General features: G+C 36.1%; 1 protein-coding gene across 4 annotated transcripts in view; it reads right to left on the minus strand.

Annotated features, from left to right (window-relative positions):
- Window positions 1-19098, minus strand: part of LOC103678802 (limbic system associated membrane protein) — a 632608-nt gene that overhangs the window by 284516 nt on the left and 328994 nt on the right. For all 4 annotated transcript variants that reach the window (XM_008708223.2, XM_008708224.2, XM_008708226.2 and 1 more), the window contains exon 2: window positions 18435-18667. In XM_008708223.2, coding sequence (XP_008706445.1) covers window positions 18435-18667 — 233 coding nt within the window. The remainder of the gene's footprint in view (window positions 1-18434; window positions 18668-19098) is intronic.

Genomic DNA, 19098 nt, shown 5'->3' on the forward strand with positions numbered 1-19098 from the left:
AGATTGGTAGTTTATTCATCTTTTTTTTTTTTTTCAGAGACTCTTGAAGACTACTCTGTCCCAAAAAACTCTATACTCTCAAGTTATCAAACATGATTATGAAATGGAAGTGAAATGGGGAGAAGGATGAAAAAATAAGAGTGATACTGACAAACTTGTGGTATCCCTGAAGTCTATGGAAACTCATTTAATGATGTGGGGGGGAGAGGGTGAATAAGAAATTTACTTCTCAACAAAAAATGAAGAATGGTTTACAACCATAGAGGCATTCTGAGAGAAGTTAATATGTCATCGATTTTAAATAGCAGGATTATCCAGCAGAGAGTAGATCAATGAAAATTGCATAGGTTTTTAGATGTTTCAGGATGTTAAAGAATAATCCCATTTCCCCCTTGCATGAACCATTCCATCCAGAAGAGTAATTTAAAATGTCCCACAAATCATTATCTGTTAGGCTTACCAAACAGCATTCAGGAAGGGGCTATCTACCCCTGTTTTCTGCTTTGGAGCCTTCTGAAATGCTCTCATTTTTGTTAACTCATAGGCTTGGTACAGCTCTTATGACTGGATATTTAATAGAAAATAGTATTTATCTTTCAGATTTAATATTTTCTTTTTATAGCAAATATTAAAAGAGAAAACTGCTATTTTTCTTGGGAAAACTTAAAATATTCAAAAATTATTAGTTGGGTGATGTTTGCTAGACCACTGTAAAGAAGTTGATGAGATTTATTGCTGTTTGAAAGATAGAGGGAATAGGGCACAAATAATTAGAAAGATTTTCTCCTTCCATATAAAGGTAGGGTGACGATGAATCACGAGTAAAGACTAAAATTTTCATCAACTGTGAACATTCCCTATATGATTTCACCCTCCACTAAGAACCTGGATGTTATTGTTAGAAAGTAAGACTATTGATCCTTTATCCAGTATTTTCTGAACTTACTCTTTTCTGAAGTTCTGTGTGGTTTCAAAGAGAAATGAGACACAGTCTGTGCATGTTGAGAGCTTATACTAGTAGAAGAGGTAAGATGTGTATTCAAATAGCCATGTTATAAAGTATAAAGTGATATGTGTTCAGAGAGAGATAAAGTGCTTCTAGTGTTACAAAAAAGAGAGCTTGCTTGTGGATGGTACAATTAAATAAGCCATGATAGAAAAACTACCCTACATAAGTGTGTGGAGTGATTTTTTAAAAAAAATTTCAATGGGGGGCGCCTGGGTGGCTCAGCTGTTAAGCATCTGCCTTCAGCTCAGGGTATGATCCCGGCGTTCTGGGATGGAGCCCCACATCAGGCTCCTCCACTGGAAGCCTCCTTCTTCCTCTCGCACTCCCCCTGCTTGTGTTCCCTCTCTCCCTGGCTGTCTCTATCTCTGTCAAATGAATAAATAAAATCTTAAAAAAAAAAAAAGAATAAATAAATAAAAGCTTCAGGGGGAATATGTTAGTCCTCTGCTTAAAATTGTCAGTTGATTTCCATCACACCTGGAAGACGCAAATACACCCTCCAAACACCAAAGCAAAATAAAACCCTAATATACCTTGCAAGGATCTGTGTATCTTGGCAACCTCCTCTTGTCTCCCATCCCTCCTTGTTCACCATGTTCCAGCTTACCAGCCACATGCCCTAATTCTACCTGGAATCCTCTTTCTCACACTCCATGCCTGGCTAACTCTACTTTCACAACTTTGGGGAAGAGTTTAATAATCTAGGATACAGAGTATGCACATAAGAAGAAGTTAGTTTTGAACAATATGTTGAGGAAAAATCACTCAGAACTAGACTATTCTGTGCACAGTTATGGGAAGTTGAAAGTTTTGAGACAAGGAATGTTAATATCAGAGCTATATTTGACAAATATCTGGAAGTGATATTCAGGCCAGTTTAGCATACAGAAAGATAAGAGGAAGAGATACCACTTTTCTTGAAATAATTATGAGAAAGAAGTGATGAGGGACTGAATTAGAGAATATAGAAAACGTGATTCACAAAAATGTGTGACTGATTGAATGGAAGAGATAGATTGGGATAGACGGGGATAACAAGTTAGAAATAGCCCTCTTTTCGGGGAGATCAATTGTGCCATTATTGAAAAAAAGGTGGGGCAACTGGGTGACTCAGTCATTTAAGTGGCTGACTTCAGCTCAGGTCATGATCCCAGGGTCCTGGGATGGAGCCCCGCATGGGGCTCTCCACTCAGCGGAGAGACTGCTTCTCCCTCTGCCCCTCCTCCCACTTGTTCCTTCAATCTCCCTCTCTCTCAAATAAATAAATAAAATCTTTTAAAAAAAGGAAATCAGAAGGAGGAGGAGGAGATGCTTTGGAAGGAGTGGTTAATTTTGACTTGAGCACAATAAACATGGAGTGGCTTGTAGACAGAAAAAAAATGCTTATGAAATATTTCTGGACTAGGATTCTCTACTCCAACCCCCCTGCCTGGCAACAAAGGCTTAGAATAAAACCGTTCAGATGTTACATTAAAGATGAGGTCACCAATGGACAGGATTCTAAAAGGAAAGAGAAGCACTGACAGTTCTGATGAAACATACAGAAATAAGATCATACAACTAAAAAATTTCAAGTTGACATAGTCTGAGAGACAGAACACTAAGGGCATTATTTCAGGACATAAGAAGAAAGGGATTGCAAGAAAAAAGAGAATTATTAGCAGTGTATCTAATAGAATTTTTTTTAAAGAGCATAAATAGAAAAAATTCTAAAAAGATTAGAACTTTAAGAAGAGAGGAACAGTGGAAGTTTGTAAACTTAGAATAAGGAAGACTAGGAAAAAATGTTTTAGGCAATTGAGTTGAAAATCCACCAGTGATGAATGGAGATTTCTAGAAAGCATGAGGACTCAGCTGAGATTAGCATGAATTTGTAGGGTACTCAATAAAATGCTATGATCTCCCATTTCCTAGCAACTTATAGATAAGATGGAGATAAAGAATATGGAGTTACCCATGGCTAGGGACAGAAGACGTCAAAACAAGATAAAATCAAATAGACTTCAATTTAGGGTGCCAGGAAGGAGACCACCAAAATGTCAGACTGTGGGCTCCAGTTGGGCAGACAGGCAAATGAATGCAGTGTCAAAGCAGCATCCAAAAAAAATCTAGGGAGAAGGTTTTTATTTTTTTGTATTGTTTTGTTTTGTTTTGAAATCAGGATGAGACTTAGAAATTTATACAAAAACTTGTTTATTCTACAGTTGTACTTGATTTGAGGAGACTGACAAGGTCTTTTCACATGAAATCTCTGTTTTTGTTCCTCTTCTCCAAGACATCGCCACGTGTGTGTGTTTACCATTATCTTTATAATATCTCTCTTAGAAAGAGTGCATCTTTGCAAGACATGAGAAATTTAGGCCTTATCATTTTTAGAATAGATAATTTTATGAGTTTGCTTCTACTCTGGAAAAAAGAAAAAACTAGAAAAACACTCAGGCAAGGGAATGATGGAAGGATGGACAAAATAACAATAATAACAACAAAATGGAGGTAGAAGGCACCAAGGAGAAATTGTGCTCTCTGAAAATTTTTCTAAAAATCTGCCCTTTCAATAATCATAATTATTATTTTAACAATTTTAAGCTGTTCTCCAAAGATGATACACATGCACACACACACACACACACACAAACACACACACATATTTGGAAACTAAATAACATAAAAATTTACCTATGAAGACAACACTCAAAAAACTACTGTAAAAACAACTTTGGTGTATTTCATTCTTTCTTTTTTTCCAATAGATGTATGAGTGCATACGGTATGTGTATTTATTATAGTTTACAAAATCCAGGTTATGGGTTATATGTTTTTGTAACCTACCATTTCACTTAACCATATATAGCAAACATTTATCACGAAATAAAATGTTTTGTAAAGCATGATAGTCAATGGCTGCTTAGTTGTGTGACGTGGAGTTTTTAGTTGGAAGAAAGAGAAAACATCTCTGGCTGTCCTGTGCAGAGGGGGAACACACTGCAACTCACAGTATCACTGGGAAGCCTGCAAAATCAGAAGAGAGCCAAAAAATCATGAGGGGAGCATGACGGCTGGTAAATCTGAACATGCAATGCCTTAGCTTTCACCATTACCAAGATGGTGCTTGATCCAGGCCTTAGCGAAACCTCAGTGATAGAGGTATTGCCATATATAAATTCACTTCCACAGTGCCACCAATTACCCACATAGACTCTTTTGGTCTCAAGTTTCTTGTGTCAATAATATCTATTAATAATTCCAAGTCTTTGGCAGGTACAACTTTCAAGGACTGGATCTCATGTCCGAGCCATAGTTTAAGGGCGTTTGGATTTTATTTCTGCTTTTACACTGGGGGGTTATGTCTACATCCCAATACGGAGAGGATAAAAGTTCTAAACACAGGGGAGAGGTCTGAGTGCTGGCAGCTACTCTCATGTCCATTCTAGTGGTATTTCTGCTTAGGAAATGACCTTCACTTAACCTCCTCATTCTTTATTCTGAATATTTAGGGTGTTTTCATACTTTTCTTTAAAAGTAACTTGGTGATGACCACTTTGTACAAAAATCTGTTTGCATTTCAAAGGATTTTCATGGAAGTGGAATTACTGGGTCAAATGATACAAATACGTTTTAAAACTTTGATAGACATCCCCACAATACCCTAGCAAAGTTTCCACTAATTTACACTCTCAACAGGGAGATATAAAAGTGTCAATTCTCGTACTGACTTGCCAATTCAGGCTAACCACATTTTGTTAACCCTTTCCCAGTATTATTGGTCTAAAAAATGATTTATTGCTGTTTTACTTTGCATTTCCTTATAAGTGAGGTTCTCACAGTTTTCATGTTTGCTATATCCACGGGTCCTTTGGAAACTGGTGATTTTATGCCCTTAGACAAATTCTAGTCATATTTTCTGTACTGATATTTTTTCTCTCTTTATTGACCTGTTGAAATGTATTCATATACCAACAACATTAAAGCTTTATTTTTTTTACATATTTTGTTTTTAAATCACTTTATCACTTCCCTTAATTTTATGAATTTATATATACATAGTCAAATTTATTCATTTTTTTCTCTGTGCTTTTTTGCACTTGCTTTTATATTAAGAAAGCCTTCCTCACTCTATTAAGATACATATTTATTGATGGTTCTCCCAGCCTTTTCCTTTATTTTCTACTTTTAAGTCTTTAAAAATGTGATATTAATTTTCATGAGTGGTTTTTCAGTAAAAATACAATTCTGTTTTTTCTTAATTAGTTATTTAAAACCATCTGTTGAATAATCATAACTTCTCCATGATTTTAAATAAATCTAGATCATGTGTGTTCTAATTATACGTGGTAGTGTTTTACACGTTTCATTTATATCCATAGACTTGGTCATTCTTAAACCAAAAATACAGTGTTTTGATAATTTTATCTTTACAAAATATGTTAGCATCTACCAGTACAAGAGTTTTCCTGTCCCAATAAATTAATTTAAAAAATTATTGCCTCATTGCCCACCTATTTGTAATTATTTTTATAAATTCAGTATAATTTCAATAAAAAAATCCCTCAAAGTTAATTTTCAGATACATAAAAATATTCTGTATTTACCTTGGGGAAAACGTCTGCCTTACATTATTTGTGTGTCCATTCAAGAATTAAGTATTTCCCTTCCATTAAAAAATAAACGGACATACAAAACACCCTTTTCTTTCATTTCCCAGGTAGTGCTATTGATTTATGTATTTAAGTTCTCTACATTGTTTATTTAATTTATTCTTAAATGTTTTTATATTGTTGAAGCTTCATGAATGGCCATTTTATAGTATAATTTATGTGTTTCTTATAAACAAATGTAAAAATTATTAATTTTATATACTTCTTCAGATAATTAGACAACTTATCAAATGGTTATTGGTGCTAATGTTTTTTGCCATTAATTTATGAGGTTTTTATTTTAGTTAGTAATTATTTTACCTAAGAATATTAAGTTTCTCTCCTCTTTTCTTACAATCACATTTTTTAAATTTATTTTCTTCTCCCATTGCATTGACTACAACCTCGGAATTATGTTAAGTAATGATTGTTGATGGGGCACCTGGGTGCCTCAGTTCGTTGAGCATCGGGCTCTTGATTTCAGCTCATGTCCTGATCTCAGTTTCCTGAGACTACGCCCTGCACTGGGCTCCCTGCTCAGTGGGGAGTCTGCTTCTCGCCCTCCCTCTGCCCTTCCCTTCGCTCACATGCTCTCTTTCTCTAAAACAAATAAATGAATCTTTAAAAAAAGTAATGACTGTTGGTATCCCTGCCTTATTCCTGAATTAATTACTGTTGAGGCTACTTATCTTTTTCATGTTAAAAAAGATACCTACTATAGACTAAGTTCACTAAATTTGTGAGTAGTTATATTTTTTTATAATAGATTATGCTTGAAAAAAATCCTGCTTGATTATGCTACATTTAGTATTTAATACAATTTTGGATTTTATTCACTAGTATTTAACCCTGACACCTACCTTAAGCGTTATTGAGCCTATTTACTTTTGTTTTGAAATAATTTCAAATTTAAGAAAAATTGCACAAATAATGCAAAGAACCTCCACATATTCTTCACACAGAGACTCTATTCAAGTTTTGTCACTTGTTCCAATAATGTCTGTCTAGCAAAATGGTCTAATGTAGGTTCACATATTATACCCAGACGTACCACATCTCTGGCCTCCTTCAGTCTGGGGAAGTTCCGCTGTCTCTCCTAACTTATATAACCTTGACACTTACAAGATTACAGGCCAATTCTTCTATAGAATGCCCTTCATTTCGGTGTGCCCAACATCTTCTTATGATTAGACTCAGGTTTTGATAGAAATATCACAGAAGTGATGCCGTATTTTGATCACTGTATTTTATCATTGGGCACATGATGCCAATTTGTCCCATTACTGGTAGTATTAACTCTGAATGAAATCAACTAGATTTTTGTACTTTTTTTCTTTTTTCTTTTTTTTCACCCTTAATAAATAGTACTTAATAGTTTGTGGGGAGCTACTTTGAGATTATGTAAAAAACTCAGCCCTTATTTCACTTTTTGTGCTACTTTTAGAATCCACTGATGTTTCTTGCCTGAACTGATTATTTCTGCAACGGTGACAAATAATAATTTTCAAATTCCATCATTCCTTCTGCATTTATTAGTTGACATTCCACTGTAAGAAAGAGCTTTATATTCTCTGTATTGAACAACTACTATCTAGTTTATATCAGCTTTATAATATGCTGCTGTCATTTATTTTAATAACCAAATTGTCCCAGAATTGGCAGGTAGAAGTCCCTTTTAAGCTGGCTTCTCTATACTTTTGGTATGCCAAGTTTTTCTTTGAAGTCTTCCTTGCTTAATGACACAAAAGATGTTCCAAGTTTATATTGTCCCTTCCTTGTCCCAGTCCTGGAATCATCTATTTCTCTAAGTAACTTTTGTTCCTTTTACTAGAAAGGGATATTTTATTTTCAAAAAAATTGTTTTTACTTGATATAGTTGAAACACAATATTTCATTAGTTTCAGGTGTACAACATAGTGAATCAAGATCTCTATACTTTATTATATGCTCACCACAAGTGTAGCTACCAACTGTCACCATAAAACACTATTATAATATTATTGGGTATATTCCCCAAGCTGTGCCTTATATTCTTGTGACTTACTCATTCCATGACTGGAAACCTATCTCCCACTCCACCTTACCTATTTTGCAAACCCCCATCCCTCTGGAAACCATCAGTTTTGTTTTCTGCATTTGTAGGTTTGACTCTGTTTCTTGTTTGTTTATTCATTTGTTTTGTTGTTTAGCTTCCACATATGAGTGAAATCATATGGTATTTGTCTTAGTCTGGCTTATTTCATTTCATATAATACCCTCTAGGTCCATCCATGTTGTCACAAATGGCAAGATCTCATCCTTTTTTATGGCTGGATAATATTATATATATTATATATATATATAAATATGAATATAAATACCTATATTCATATATATATTTCTTATCCATTTGCCTTTGATGGCTGCTTAGGCTGCTTCCATATTTTAGCCATTATAAATAATGCTGTAATAAACATAAGGTTGCATGTATCTTCTCAAATTAGTGTTTTCATTTTCTTTGGGTAAATACCCAGTAGTAGAATTATTGGGTCATATGGTATTTCTATTTTAAATTTTTGGAGGAAACTTTATACTGTTTTCCACAGTGGCTGTGCCCATTTCCAATGTACTGTTCTAATAGTACATGAGGGACCCTTTTTTCCATATCATCACCAACATTCGTTATTTCTTGTCTTTTTGATAATAGCCATTCTGACAGATGTAAAGTCATATCTCATCGTGGTTTTGATTTGCATTTCCCTGATGATGGGTGATGTTGAACATCTTTTCATGTGTCTGTTGGTCATCTTCTTTAGAATAAATGTCTATTCAGTTTCCCTGTCCATTTTAAATGATAATTTGTTTTTTGGGTATTGTGTTGTATATGTTGTTCAGATATTTTGGATATCATTTGCAAATATCTTCTCTCATTCAGTAGGCTACCTTTTTGATTTGTTGATGGTTTCCTTTGCTGTGTAAAAGCTTTTTGTTTTAATGTAGTCTCAATGGTTTATTTTTGCTTTTGTTTCCCTTGCCTTAGGAGACATATCTAGAAAAATGTTGCTATGGTTGACGTCAAAGAAATTACTGACTGTGTTAAGAGTGATATTCTAAAATCAACATCTGGATGCTAGCTATGCTCACTGCTACTGAGGTGTAAGTGCTCAAAGGCCCTCTCAGTGGGCAAAGCTAGAAAACATACACATGTGTGTATATCATTCTATTATCTATCTATCTATCTATCTATCTATCTATCATCTATCTATCTAATCATCTATCTTCTGTTAAAACTCATGAATAAACACTAGTAATTCCAATTTTGATCCAACACCATTTGGTTATTTTAGCTCTCCCCTTTCCATATTTATACTTCTCTTCCCCAACAATGGAAAACTGGTTATCATTAACCTCAATGTATTTATTAACTTTCTCAATTTTCCTGAATGTAGCTAAGGTCATAATCCTCCATGACGCCTCCTTGTTCAGATGTCCATCTTTTGTGAGCCCTGGGCCCTGTAGTGTTTGCATTCCACTTGGGCAGGCCCTGGCACAGGTTGGGCTGCTTTTCCACTACACTTGAGTTTGCCTATTAGCATTTTGATTGAGAATAAGGAAAGGGGCCTCACTGTGTTTCGTATACTTCATCACTGAAACAGACCTAAGACCTGACAAATTTTAAAGACAACCCAAATCATCTCATTGCCCAAAAATAAATGTTACCTATTTAGAGCAAACTGAAAACAATGAAAGTACTTGTATATTAAAAATACAAATAAATATATATGCCATCTTTCTTGACTTAAATATATGACTTCAAAAAGTTGACTTTAATATCTTTAAGAGTACACAGGTTTCTTTTGGTGGGTTGTTTATTTGGTTTTGGTAATGTATAGAAAACATAAATGCTACAGATGATGACAATTAAAGGTAGTTTACAGTATTATTTAAAAATATTAGAAAGCGTAGCTCTCCTTATCTTGATAGGTAAAATGTCTGTGTAAAAACTAGCCCACCTGTCAGTTGTCACATATGATATTATATAAACATAAGGGAAACAATCTGTAGTGCAGACTGGACATGGCTAAACCATCCAGCATATGCAGTTCCAAAATGGATCAAATCCTACTGCCAAATTCTTCCTGATCACCATCAAAATTCTGACCATAACATATTAAAATTGGTGTAATGGTATAATGATTCAAGATTTGAATATGGCTGATCATTAATTGGTCTCTGTCTTCGGGTAAATTTCTTCTTTTCATGGAGTCCAAATTTTTACACTGAACCAACTTTCGGTTCTAACATACCTTTGTCTCTAGTCCCTTATTTTTTGTCATCTTCAATAAAGACAAATGTAAGTTAGAACAGAAAGTATGTGGACATAAATAGTTGATTTCTTTTGATAACTAAAATGTGCCTGCAGATACATATAGAAAACTTGGAGATAGTAATTAATTTTGAGGGGATGAGCTTGATTTATATAAAATTTGAAGTCCTTCCATCAGGTGGAATATCAACTTAAAACTGCAAATATAACAGAGGCTCTGAAAACTGAGAAGTGATCCTTTTGTAAGAGACATTTACCTTTGTAAGGGAAATCTCCATTTGTGAGGGTGTCTCCCTTGCTGTACCAGGAAGAGGGTGTTGATTCTAAATCTCTAGAAACTCTTATCAGTGGAGAAGGCAATGACTTAGCTCTGCACAACAACCTTAACTCTCGTTTACTGTGCTTTTCCTGGTAGGCTCCCACAACTGACTCCCCACCTCCAACACCTTTTGTCTTTAGCTGAAGATCGCATTTCAGGTGATGGCTTTGGCCATTTTGGGGAGTTCCTCAGTATTCCTGGGTCTCTCACATGTATACAGAAGGTGTACACGTTATTAAAGTTTTGTTTTTCTCCTGTTAATTTGTTTCATGTCAATATGATTCTTAGATGAATCTCAAGAAGAACTTTGAAGGATACATAAAAATTTTTCCTCCCCAACAAAATAATCTCAAACATTTTAGTCCCCCAAAGTCACTTCTTCCCATTACACTAGCTGCCTGATTGCTGATGTTAATAGTGATGTCCTTAAAGTCAGAACCTGGCTTTATAATAGCCAATTAAGAGACTGTTATCTGAAAAATTAAGCTGAAGAGTAGGAAAATTAGTAGATTTCAGCATATAAACTCCAAATGAGAATTCCAATTAATCATTGGGATTCTCAATAATCAACAGAATTAACCCTAGATCAAATCCAACTATAAAAGATTTAAAATTCTTTATTTTATTAGATTGTGTTAAAAATGTGAAGAGCTCCAGGCTAAGTTCAATTAGAATGCACTGGCAAATATTTTATATGAAATTTGGTAGGCAATGTTAAGTTACTGAAAAAATAATCAATGCAACATGATGCTGATTAAAGAAGGGAAAGAAGAAAGATGGAAGGGAAAGGGGAATAAAGGAAGTATAGTAGTCCCCTTCTTTATCTGCAGGAGATACGTTTCAAGACCCCCCAGTGGACGCCTGAAACCATGGATAGTGCTAAACCTTACAGATGTTGTGTTTTTTCCTATATATACATACACACTTTTGCTAAAGTTTAATATATAAATTAGGCAGAGTAAGAGATGAAAAACAGTAACTAATAATAAAAAAAGAACAATTATAACAATATATTACAATAAAACTATGTGAATATGGTCTCCCTCTCTCAAAGTATCCTATTGTATTGTACTCACTCTTTTCTTGTGATAATATGAGATGATAAAATGCTTATGAGATGAAGTGAGGTGAATGACATAGGTATTTTGATGTTAGGCTTCTACTGACCTTCTGACTATTTGTCAGAAGGAGGATCATGTTTCCAAACCACAGCTGACGTGTGTAACTAAAACTGTGGAAACAAAATGGTTTAAAGGGGGAATACAGTAATGAAAGAAGGAAAGAAAAGACAGATTAGGAGAGATAAAAGAGATACCTGCTTAGAGTTCTGGGTGATACATTCAGGTCAGAATTAGGAATGTTTAATAGGATTTAAAATGCTTCTAAGAATTCTAGAAACAATAAGTTCCAGACTAGTATTCATGAAAAAATTACATTTGTGTTTCTTAACAGTTGAGTTTTCAATTATTAAATTAAAAGGGAATCTACAGAATTATAATTGTAAGTCAATATGGCTATTCTAAAATTAATGAGATATAGGAAATTTGGCTTTTTAGGTGTATAGAGTTGAAAAAAAAGGCCAAATATGATCTTACAAGGAGTCCCATTTTCATATTTTTTCCATAATTATATTGGCTTAAATAAGGTAATTTTGCAATAAATATTGTTACATGTAATAGATTCTCAGAATCCATGCATATGATTTGTATCACGGTGGTAAAAAAAATGTCTGGGATTCTCTTTAATATTATAGTGAAATTTAAATATTCATTTAGAAATACATTTCAAAAATAAAAAATGTTCTCTAAAAAATCTCCAGTGTTATTATATGCGGATTAGGCCATTTCTACAACAATGGTAACCAAATTAGAATCGCATAAAAAGAGCAGAAGACTCAATATTGAAATGACCATTCTAGTACGGGTCCTGGGCACAAGAATAATGTCATAAAAATTTGAAAATATGATAAATGTTGCAAGGGATGGTGAATAAGATATTTATTTATTCACAAAGATTTTATCTATTTATTTATCTGAGAGAGAGAGTGCAAGTAGGGGCGTTGAGAGGCAGAGAGGGAGGGAGAGAATCTAAAGCAGACTTCACACTCAGTGTGGAGCCTGATGCAGGGCTAGATCTCATGACCCTGAGATCATGACCTGAGCTGAAACCAAGAATCCATTGCTTAATTGACTGAGCCAGTCAGGTGCTCCTTCATAAGATATTTAAAAATAAGATTCACTTTCTAAAAATCCTGTCATGTTAGGGTGTCCTTCATATTCATATACACATGGAGATTCTGTTTTTTTTTTTTTTTTAAGATTTTATTTATTTATTTGACAGAGAGAGACAGCCAGCAAGAGAGGGAACACAAGCAGGGGGAGTGGGAGAGGAAGAAGCAGGCTCATAGCGGAGGAGCCTGATGTGGGGCTCGATCCTGTAACGCCGGGATCACACCCTGAGCCAAAGGCAGACGCTTTAACCGATGTGCCACCCAGGCGCCCCTACACATGGAGATTCTTAATGCTATAGTTAAAAAAAAAAAAAATCTCATTTTTGAGGCCACTAGTCCCAGCACTCAAGAACATCTGTTTTCAATAAGACATGTGTTTATTTTATTTTTTTTAATTTTTCTATTATAAGGCTCTAGTACCTGCTCCACAGAGCTTTAGATACAATTTGATGCTGTGTCATACAAGAAAATGAACAGGCAGGTAGCAGCTAATTCCTCGCACTAGTTGTTTAGATCCCTGGAACAGTAGTTCTTGGTTTTTCACATGTATCTGAATCGCCTGCAGAACACAGTGTATTTGCAAATTTTGGCTGTATTCCCAGGGATTTTGGTTCAATTGTTCTGGAATGGTTCTCAGGAATCTACATTTTGACAAGTATTATAAACCAAAACGTTGACTTTGTTGCAGGTTATGCAAGAATCCCATAAAGGATCCATTTGTGGCATGATCAGAAAAAACAGATCACAGGAGGGTAACCTCTGGAGAAGACATGGACATCATTAATAGGAAGGATGTCAAAGTACTCTGTTTATTAAAGTGAAGGATGGATGATGTTTTCTTAATCTTTTGTCTCACCATCTGTAAAGAAGGTGGTGTGGGAACCAAAATATCTGGCTTGAGAAAAGAGTCCCACCATTCATTAAGTATCTCAAATGCATGTTTTTATTTGAATGGCTTTGGCTTCCACAGATGCAACATTTACTACCACTAATCACAAGTCAACCCAGAGATCATTATTGATTTGTGTATTTGCTGATGCAAAACTTTCACTTGTGTACCTCATAAGGAAGGTGTGTAGAGATGTCATTTAGCTAAAGATTGAATTTAGTGAACCATGTATTATATTTATTTCAACACAGGATATTTTATGGATAATGACCCTCATGAACTGATAGAAACCTAGAAAAGAAAATGTTGGAGATGTTAAACTGTCACTGATATGGTGGGAATACATATAAAAAGAAAGGAGGCTTCCGGGGAAAATGAAACACGAAAAACATGAGGGGATACAAATACTTATAAATTTATACAGGTGAGATTTTTGAAGCCTGGAGCAATTTTGTCTCAACTGTTTTTTTTTTTTCCTCCCGGCTTTGATACCTGAAAATGGACAGTCTGGGAAGAGAGGAGATTTTCTTTCCACAGAACTAGGCTAGGTAAGCAATCTCAGAGGGCCTAAGATGTTACTGTGAAATTTAAGGTATTTGTCAATCTACCTGTTCCCTGTCTCATGTCCAGTGAGATTAGTTTTAGGAGTATTTGGGGGTGCAACACTATCTGAAATTAATGCAATTATGCAGGAATATTTCTCCCGATGTTCCTAAGGTATACAATTCTTTTAGGGCAGTGTTTCTCCAAGTGCGGTCTTTGTATTGGTAGCGTCACTGTCACCTTCGAATGTGTTAGAAATGCATATTCTCAGCCCCTGTCTCCAGAACAACTTCATCAGAAATTCTGCGAAGTTCCCAGCAATCTAAAACTTAACAAACCCTTTAAGTGTTGTTGTGAAGCATGCTGCATTTTCTCCTTAATATTCACTTGTGTACCTTAATAAAGATAACTAAGAACTTTAAAGTGGTGCTGGTCTAAGAAGCCTGTCAGAATCCTAAGGAAGTAAAGTTAAAGACTGAATGCTAAGGAAAAGGACAACTGAAGAAAATGCACAGGAAAGATCTAAAATGAAAGCTGAAAGAGTCCACCACAACGGTAACAGGCAGTAAGTGGAAGCAGCTGTTAGACTCTGGGCAAGAGCCCAGAAAAGTAAGCCTTCCCCATATTTCTGACAGATACAGGAGCAGCAGCAGCAGCAGCACGGTTCTTGTCATTGCCATCAGATCACCATCATCATCACCACCGTCATCATCACCACCATCACCACCATCACCACCATCATCATCACCATCATCACCACCACCATCATCACCACCACCATCACCACCATCATCATCATCACCATCATCACCACCATCATCATCACCACCACCATCACCACCATCATCATCATCACCACCATCATCACCACCACCATCACCACCATCATCATCATCACCATCATCACCACCACCGTCACCACCATCGTCATCACCATCATCACCACCACCATCATCACCACCACCATCACCACCATCATCATCACCATTACTATCATCTTTCTAGGTGAGAACACATGATATCCAGACACTGGACTAGGGGCTTCTATGGATCATCTAATTTAATCCCTACAATAAATTTGGAGGATTTAAAATTTAAGTTTTATCTCTGTTTTATATATGACAAAACTGAGCCTTAGAGAAATTAAGCAGTTTACCACCCAATTTATTTAAGTAGCAAGAAAGAAAACTGAAATTTGAAGCAGGCGGTGTGACTTCAAGGCCCACCTTCTCAACTGCTATTCTTTTGTGATATTTCATAACATCTCGGAGCTAAAGGTGGACTCACCATTAGGCAAGAAAAAAAGAGTACCGTATTTATTTAATGACTAGTTAAACTAGATGAGCAGAAATCATGGAGGGTGAGGAAGGCAGAATTTGAAAAATTCAAAAGACTCATACTTTGAACGAAGGTGCTGTGGGATTGGAAGGAAGAAGAATGGCAGCCATTCTTAGAGAGAGAATCTTTGATATGGTGAAAACACAGGGTTAAAGCTCGAGTAGGAAGCAGTATGAACAAAACAGGATGATGGGATGGAATCACTGATATAGTCATAAGGTTTAATGTCCTAAGGGGAAGGGGATCTGCCATCTGGTGCTAGAAATAAAATGTCAACATCCATATAATTATTTAAAAAATCCCCCTTCATGACTTAGGCTCAAGGAGGAGAAGATCCTTTCTTCATCTCTCTTATAAGTATAGGCTTTGTTGCTCATTTTTCTTCCATAGCAATGTGATTTAAAAAATATAAAATAAAACAATAGTATCTTGAGCCACACTGATATGGGTTTGAAAGCCTGTCCTAAGCTAATAGGCAGCCTTAGGCAGGCTCCTTATTATCTCTGAACTTTAAGCTTTTGCATATTTATATTAAGTTATTAATACCTACTAAATAACAATAATATTATTAGAATCCAATGCGAAAATGAACTATAGGCATTCAGAAAGGATTGCCCCAAGATTTGTACCTTTGGCATGCAGATTATTTAGAGCTAAAAATAATCAAAGCTCAATGACTCAGGAAGAAATATTGACCTTCCCCCTAACTGTTAGAAGAATTTAGATAGAGGACCTGCTCCAGCAAGAGAGCTATCACCATAACTATCTACATTATTATATGAACTAGGGGTGGTAGACATGAGGACCCCTGCAAGCACTGTTTGATCAAAGTCCTCTGTATATCGCCTTGTTTCTGGATGGCTCAGCCACATCTGCTTACCAAACATTTACTCTTCTTCATTTTCCTATGAATTGCTTTCCTTTTCCTTTGAAGTCCCAGACCAGTGGTTCAGGATGATATATATACCTCATTCTGCCTGTCTTTGGAATCTTGTGTCTATGTGGATCCCCATACATATGAAATTAAATTTGATTTTCTCCTATTAATCTATTTCATGTCAATTTAATTCTCAGACCTTAAAGGCTTCCCAACAGAATGAACAGTACCTGGCACTTAGTAGGTTCTTCTCCATCACTTAATATTGATTTATTAAACTTAATATGAAGTTATTAAATTTAACTTCATGGTAGTTAAATTTAAGTTAATTTCACTTCTGCCAACACAGTATGAAGGTATATGCAAGTATAATCTAACTTACTTCTAGCTCTAACCCTCTCAGGATTAGTACATTTAGTTCATAACTAAAATGTACACAGATAAATAAGAAAAAAAAAAAAGGAAGGGCTTGGAGCATTTGGTGCTAAGAGCTGACTTAAATATGAATATGGTAGTTTTTAAAGTTATAACAATAAATTTCCCTTCCAGTAGAAAATGCTTCAGATTTGATTCTTGGTCTGCTTGGCTCCAAACTACTCACCCCTTGAACTCTCCATGTAACCCTGAACATGTAACCTAAATTCAATGAACTTCTGTCTCCTCATCTAGAAACCAAGGAATATAATATACTCAAATTGCCGAATTTTATTTAATATAGTACAATACACATTTTCTAGTTGTGGTCTCTAGTAGCTTTCCAGTGACATTAAAGCCTGTAAAGGTATCAAAATTGTGTAGGAACCTCATAATATAATATGGAGCTGGTCATTAGATAAAATCTTTTCTAAAGGGCTTTAAGAAAACTAGTTACCTCCCCTCCATCTGCCATTGCAGGGGTAGAAAGTCTCCTTCTGTTTTGAGGAAGGGGTGTGTGTGTGTGTGTGTGTAAGTAAGAGAGAGAGAAAATATATGTCCTACTTGTGTTTTTGAGGGAGCTGGCAAATTAACCCATTTACATATTTACACATCTCTGGTTATGTTTACACATTCAAATGGACTGCCTGAGATCCAAGCCCTGAAGTATCATGTTACGGAGCTCCAGGACTCTGTACTCAACTACAGGGAAAACATTCTATGCCTGGACTGTGATAGGAACTTCGCAAGTCAGTAGACATGCCTTTAACAAGCAATAAAATGAAGCTGTCAGCCATTGCAAATGGACCAAGATAGAGGTCACATGACTAAACCACCTCTGGACCAGGCAGTCTCTGATGTATTTTACTCCAGTTTCAATCTATTAATCACAGGAATTGGGAGAGCAATAATTTAAATGCTGCAATAATCAATTCCGTAACACATTAATAGAAGCTACAGTCAAACTTTCCCACACCACTGACTGCATTGGAATCCTGACAGGAGCCCTAGGGCCATGCCTAATTTGCATTAAATTTACATAAAATTGTAAATCAAGAATACATGAACACAGCCCTAATATTTGTTAGTGCTTAGATCTTTCCTGATAGATGGATTGAAACTGCTGGTGGTTTGACTTCGCTTGCAATAAAATTGTGCAGCTGATCAGCTTTGTTTTCATTCTGCAATTATGGGGAAAGGGACCCATGAGAGCTATAGTTTGGGGGCATGTGTATGCCACTTAAGGGTTTCATCCTATAAAACCAGGACTCAGATGTGCCCTTGGAAACCCCAATCTAGAAGTAGATTGTCCCCATTGACTTTGCAGATCCTGGTCACTGGACTTGCTCACAAATAACTTAGTGTTAAATGGAGATACAATTTCCAAAGAAAGCTGGCCAGCCGAGAGGATGTCAAGGCCTCCGGAAATTTTTATCTTTCCAAATAACATTTACTATCATAAAAACAGATAATTAGTAACATTCTTTATGCTGAAGATAAAAATCAAGTCTTCAGCAAAGCATCCGGTACCTAATAGCTGATAAAGTGCACCTCACATGGTTCTAAGCATTCTGTGTTCTTGTTATGCTGTTCCAGCTTATTTCAATAGATACAGCCTTTGCTACGTGCTTTTATATTTAGGGCTAGGAGAGAATATTCTTATTAAGGGTACTGGCTCACAGTGGCACTTTTTATTTTCTCCTTAGTCCTCTTATTTTAAGTCTGTCCTTTCCGAGAGAAAATAGACACTGAACTGCAATAATGCACTTGAAAGATTTGTTTTCAGAAAGGTTTCTTTGCAAATGTTTTATACATCACATTTCTTTTCTGCTTCTCACCTCTCCCTTACCACCCACCTATCCCACCTTTCCTTACCTTGCACGATCAAGTAAACTTGGGAGGTCTTGGGTTCATGCTGTGTCTGAACCGAGCAAGTATAGGAACCCTCATCATAGACATCCACCTTCTGGATTCGGAGGCTGTATTCCAGAGAATGGCGTTTCTCCAGCTCCACCCGAGGGTCCAGAGACCACTTGTCATGCCCAGCAAAAATGATGCCAGAACGGTTCAACCAGGCCACCTTCGAGTTCTTGTCTTCTACAACACACCTGGCAGAGCAGAATGACAACATTAGAACCTCAGCCCCACCTGCATCTGCACTCATTCTCCACATCACTGGCCTCAACGAGACCAATCAAGAACAATAATTATACGCAAGATGAATAACTGTCATGCCATTTTTTTTAAAGATTTTATTTATTTATTCGACAGGATAGAGACTGCCAGCGAGAGAGGGAACACAAGCAGGGGGAGTGGGAGAGGAAGAAGCAGGCTCATAGCAGAGGAACCTGATGTGGGGCTCGATCCCAGAACGCCAGGATCACGCCCTGAGCCGAAGGCAGACGCTTAACCGCTGTGCCACCCAGTCGCCCCTGTCATGCCATTTTTTAAAGTCCTAAGTATTGTCACTATTTCTCCCAAGACTAATTACCATCCAATAGATGGATGTCATTGTATTAGACTCAATTTGGCAATAAAC

The sequence above is a fragment of the Ursus maritimus genome, unplaced genomic scaffold (genome assembly GCF_017311325.1).
Source record: "Ursus maritimus isolate PB19 unplaced genomic scaffold, ASM1731132v1 scaffold_4, whole genome shotgun sequence".
NCBI classification, from domain to species: domain Eukaryota; kingdom Metazoa; phylum Chordata; class Mammalia; order Carnivora; family Ursidae; genus Ursus; species Ursus maritimus.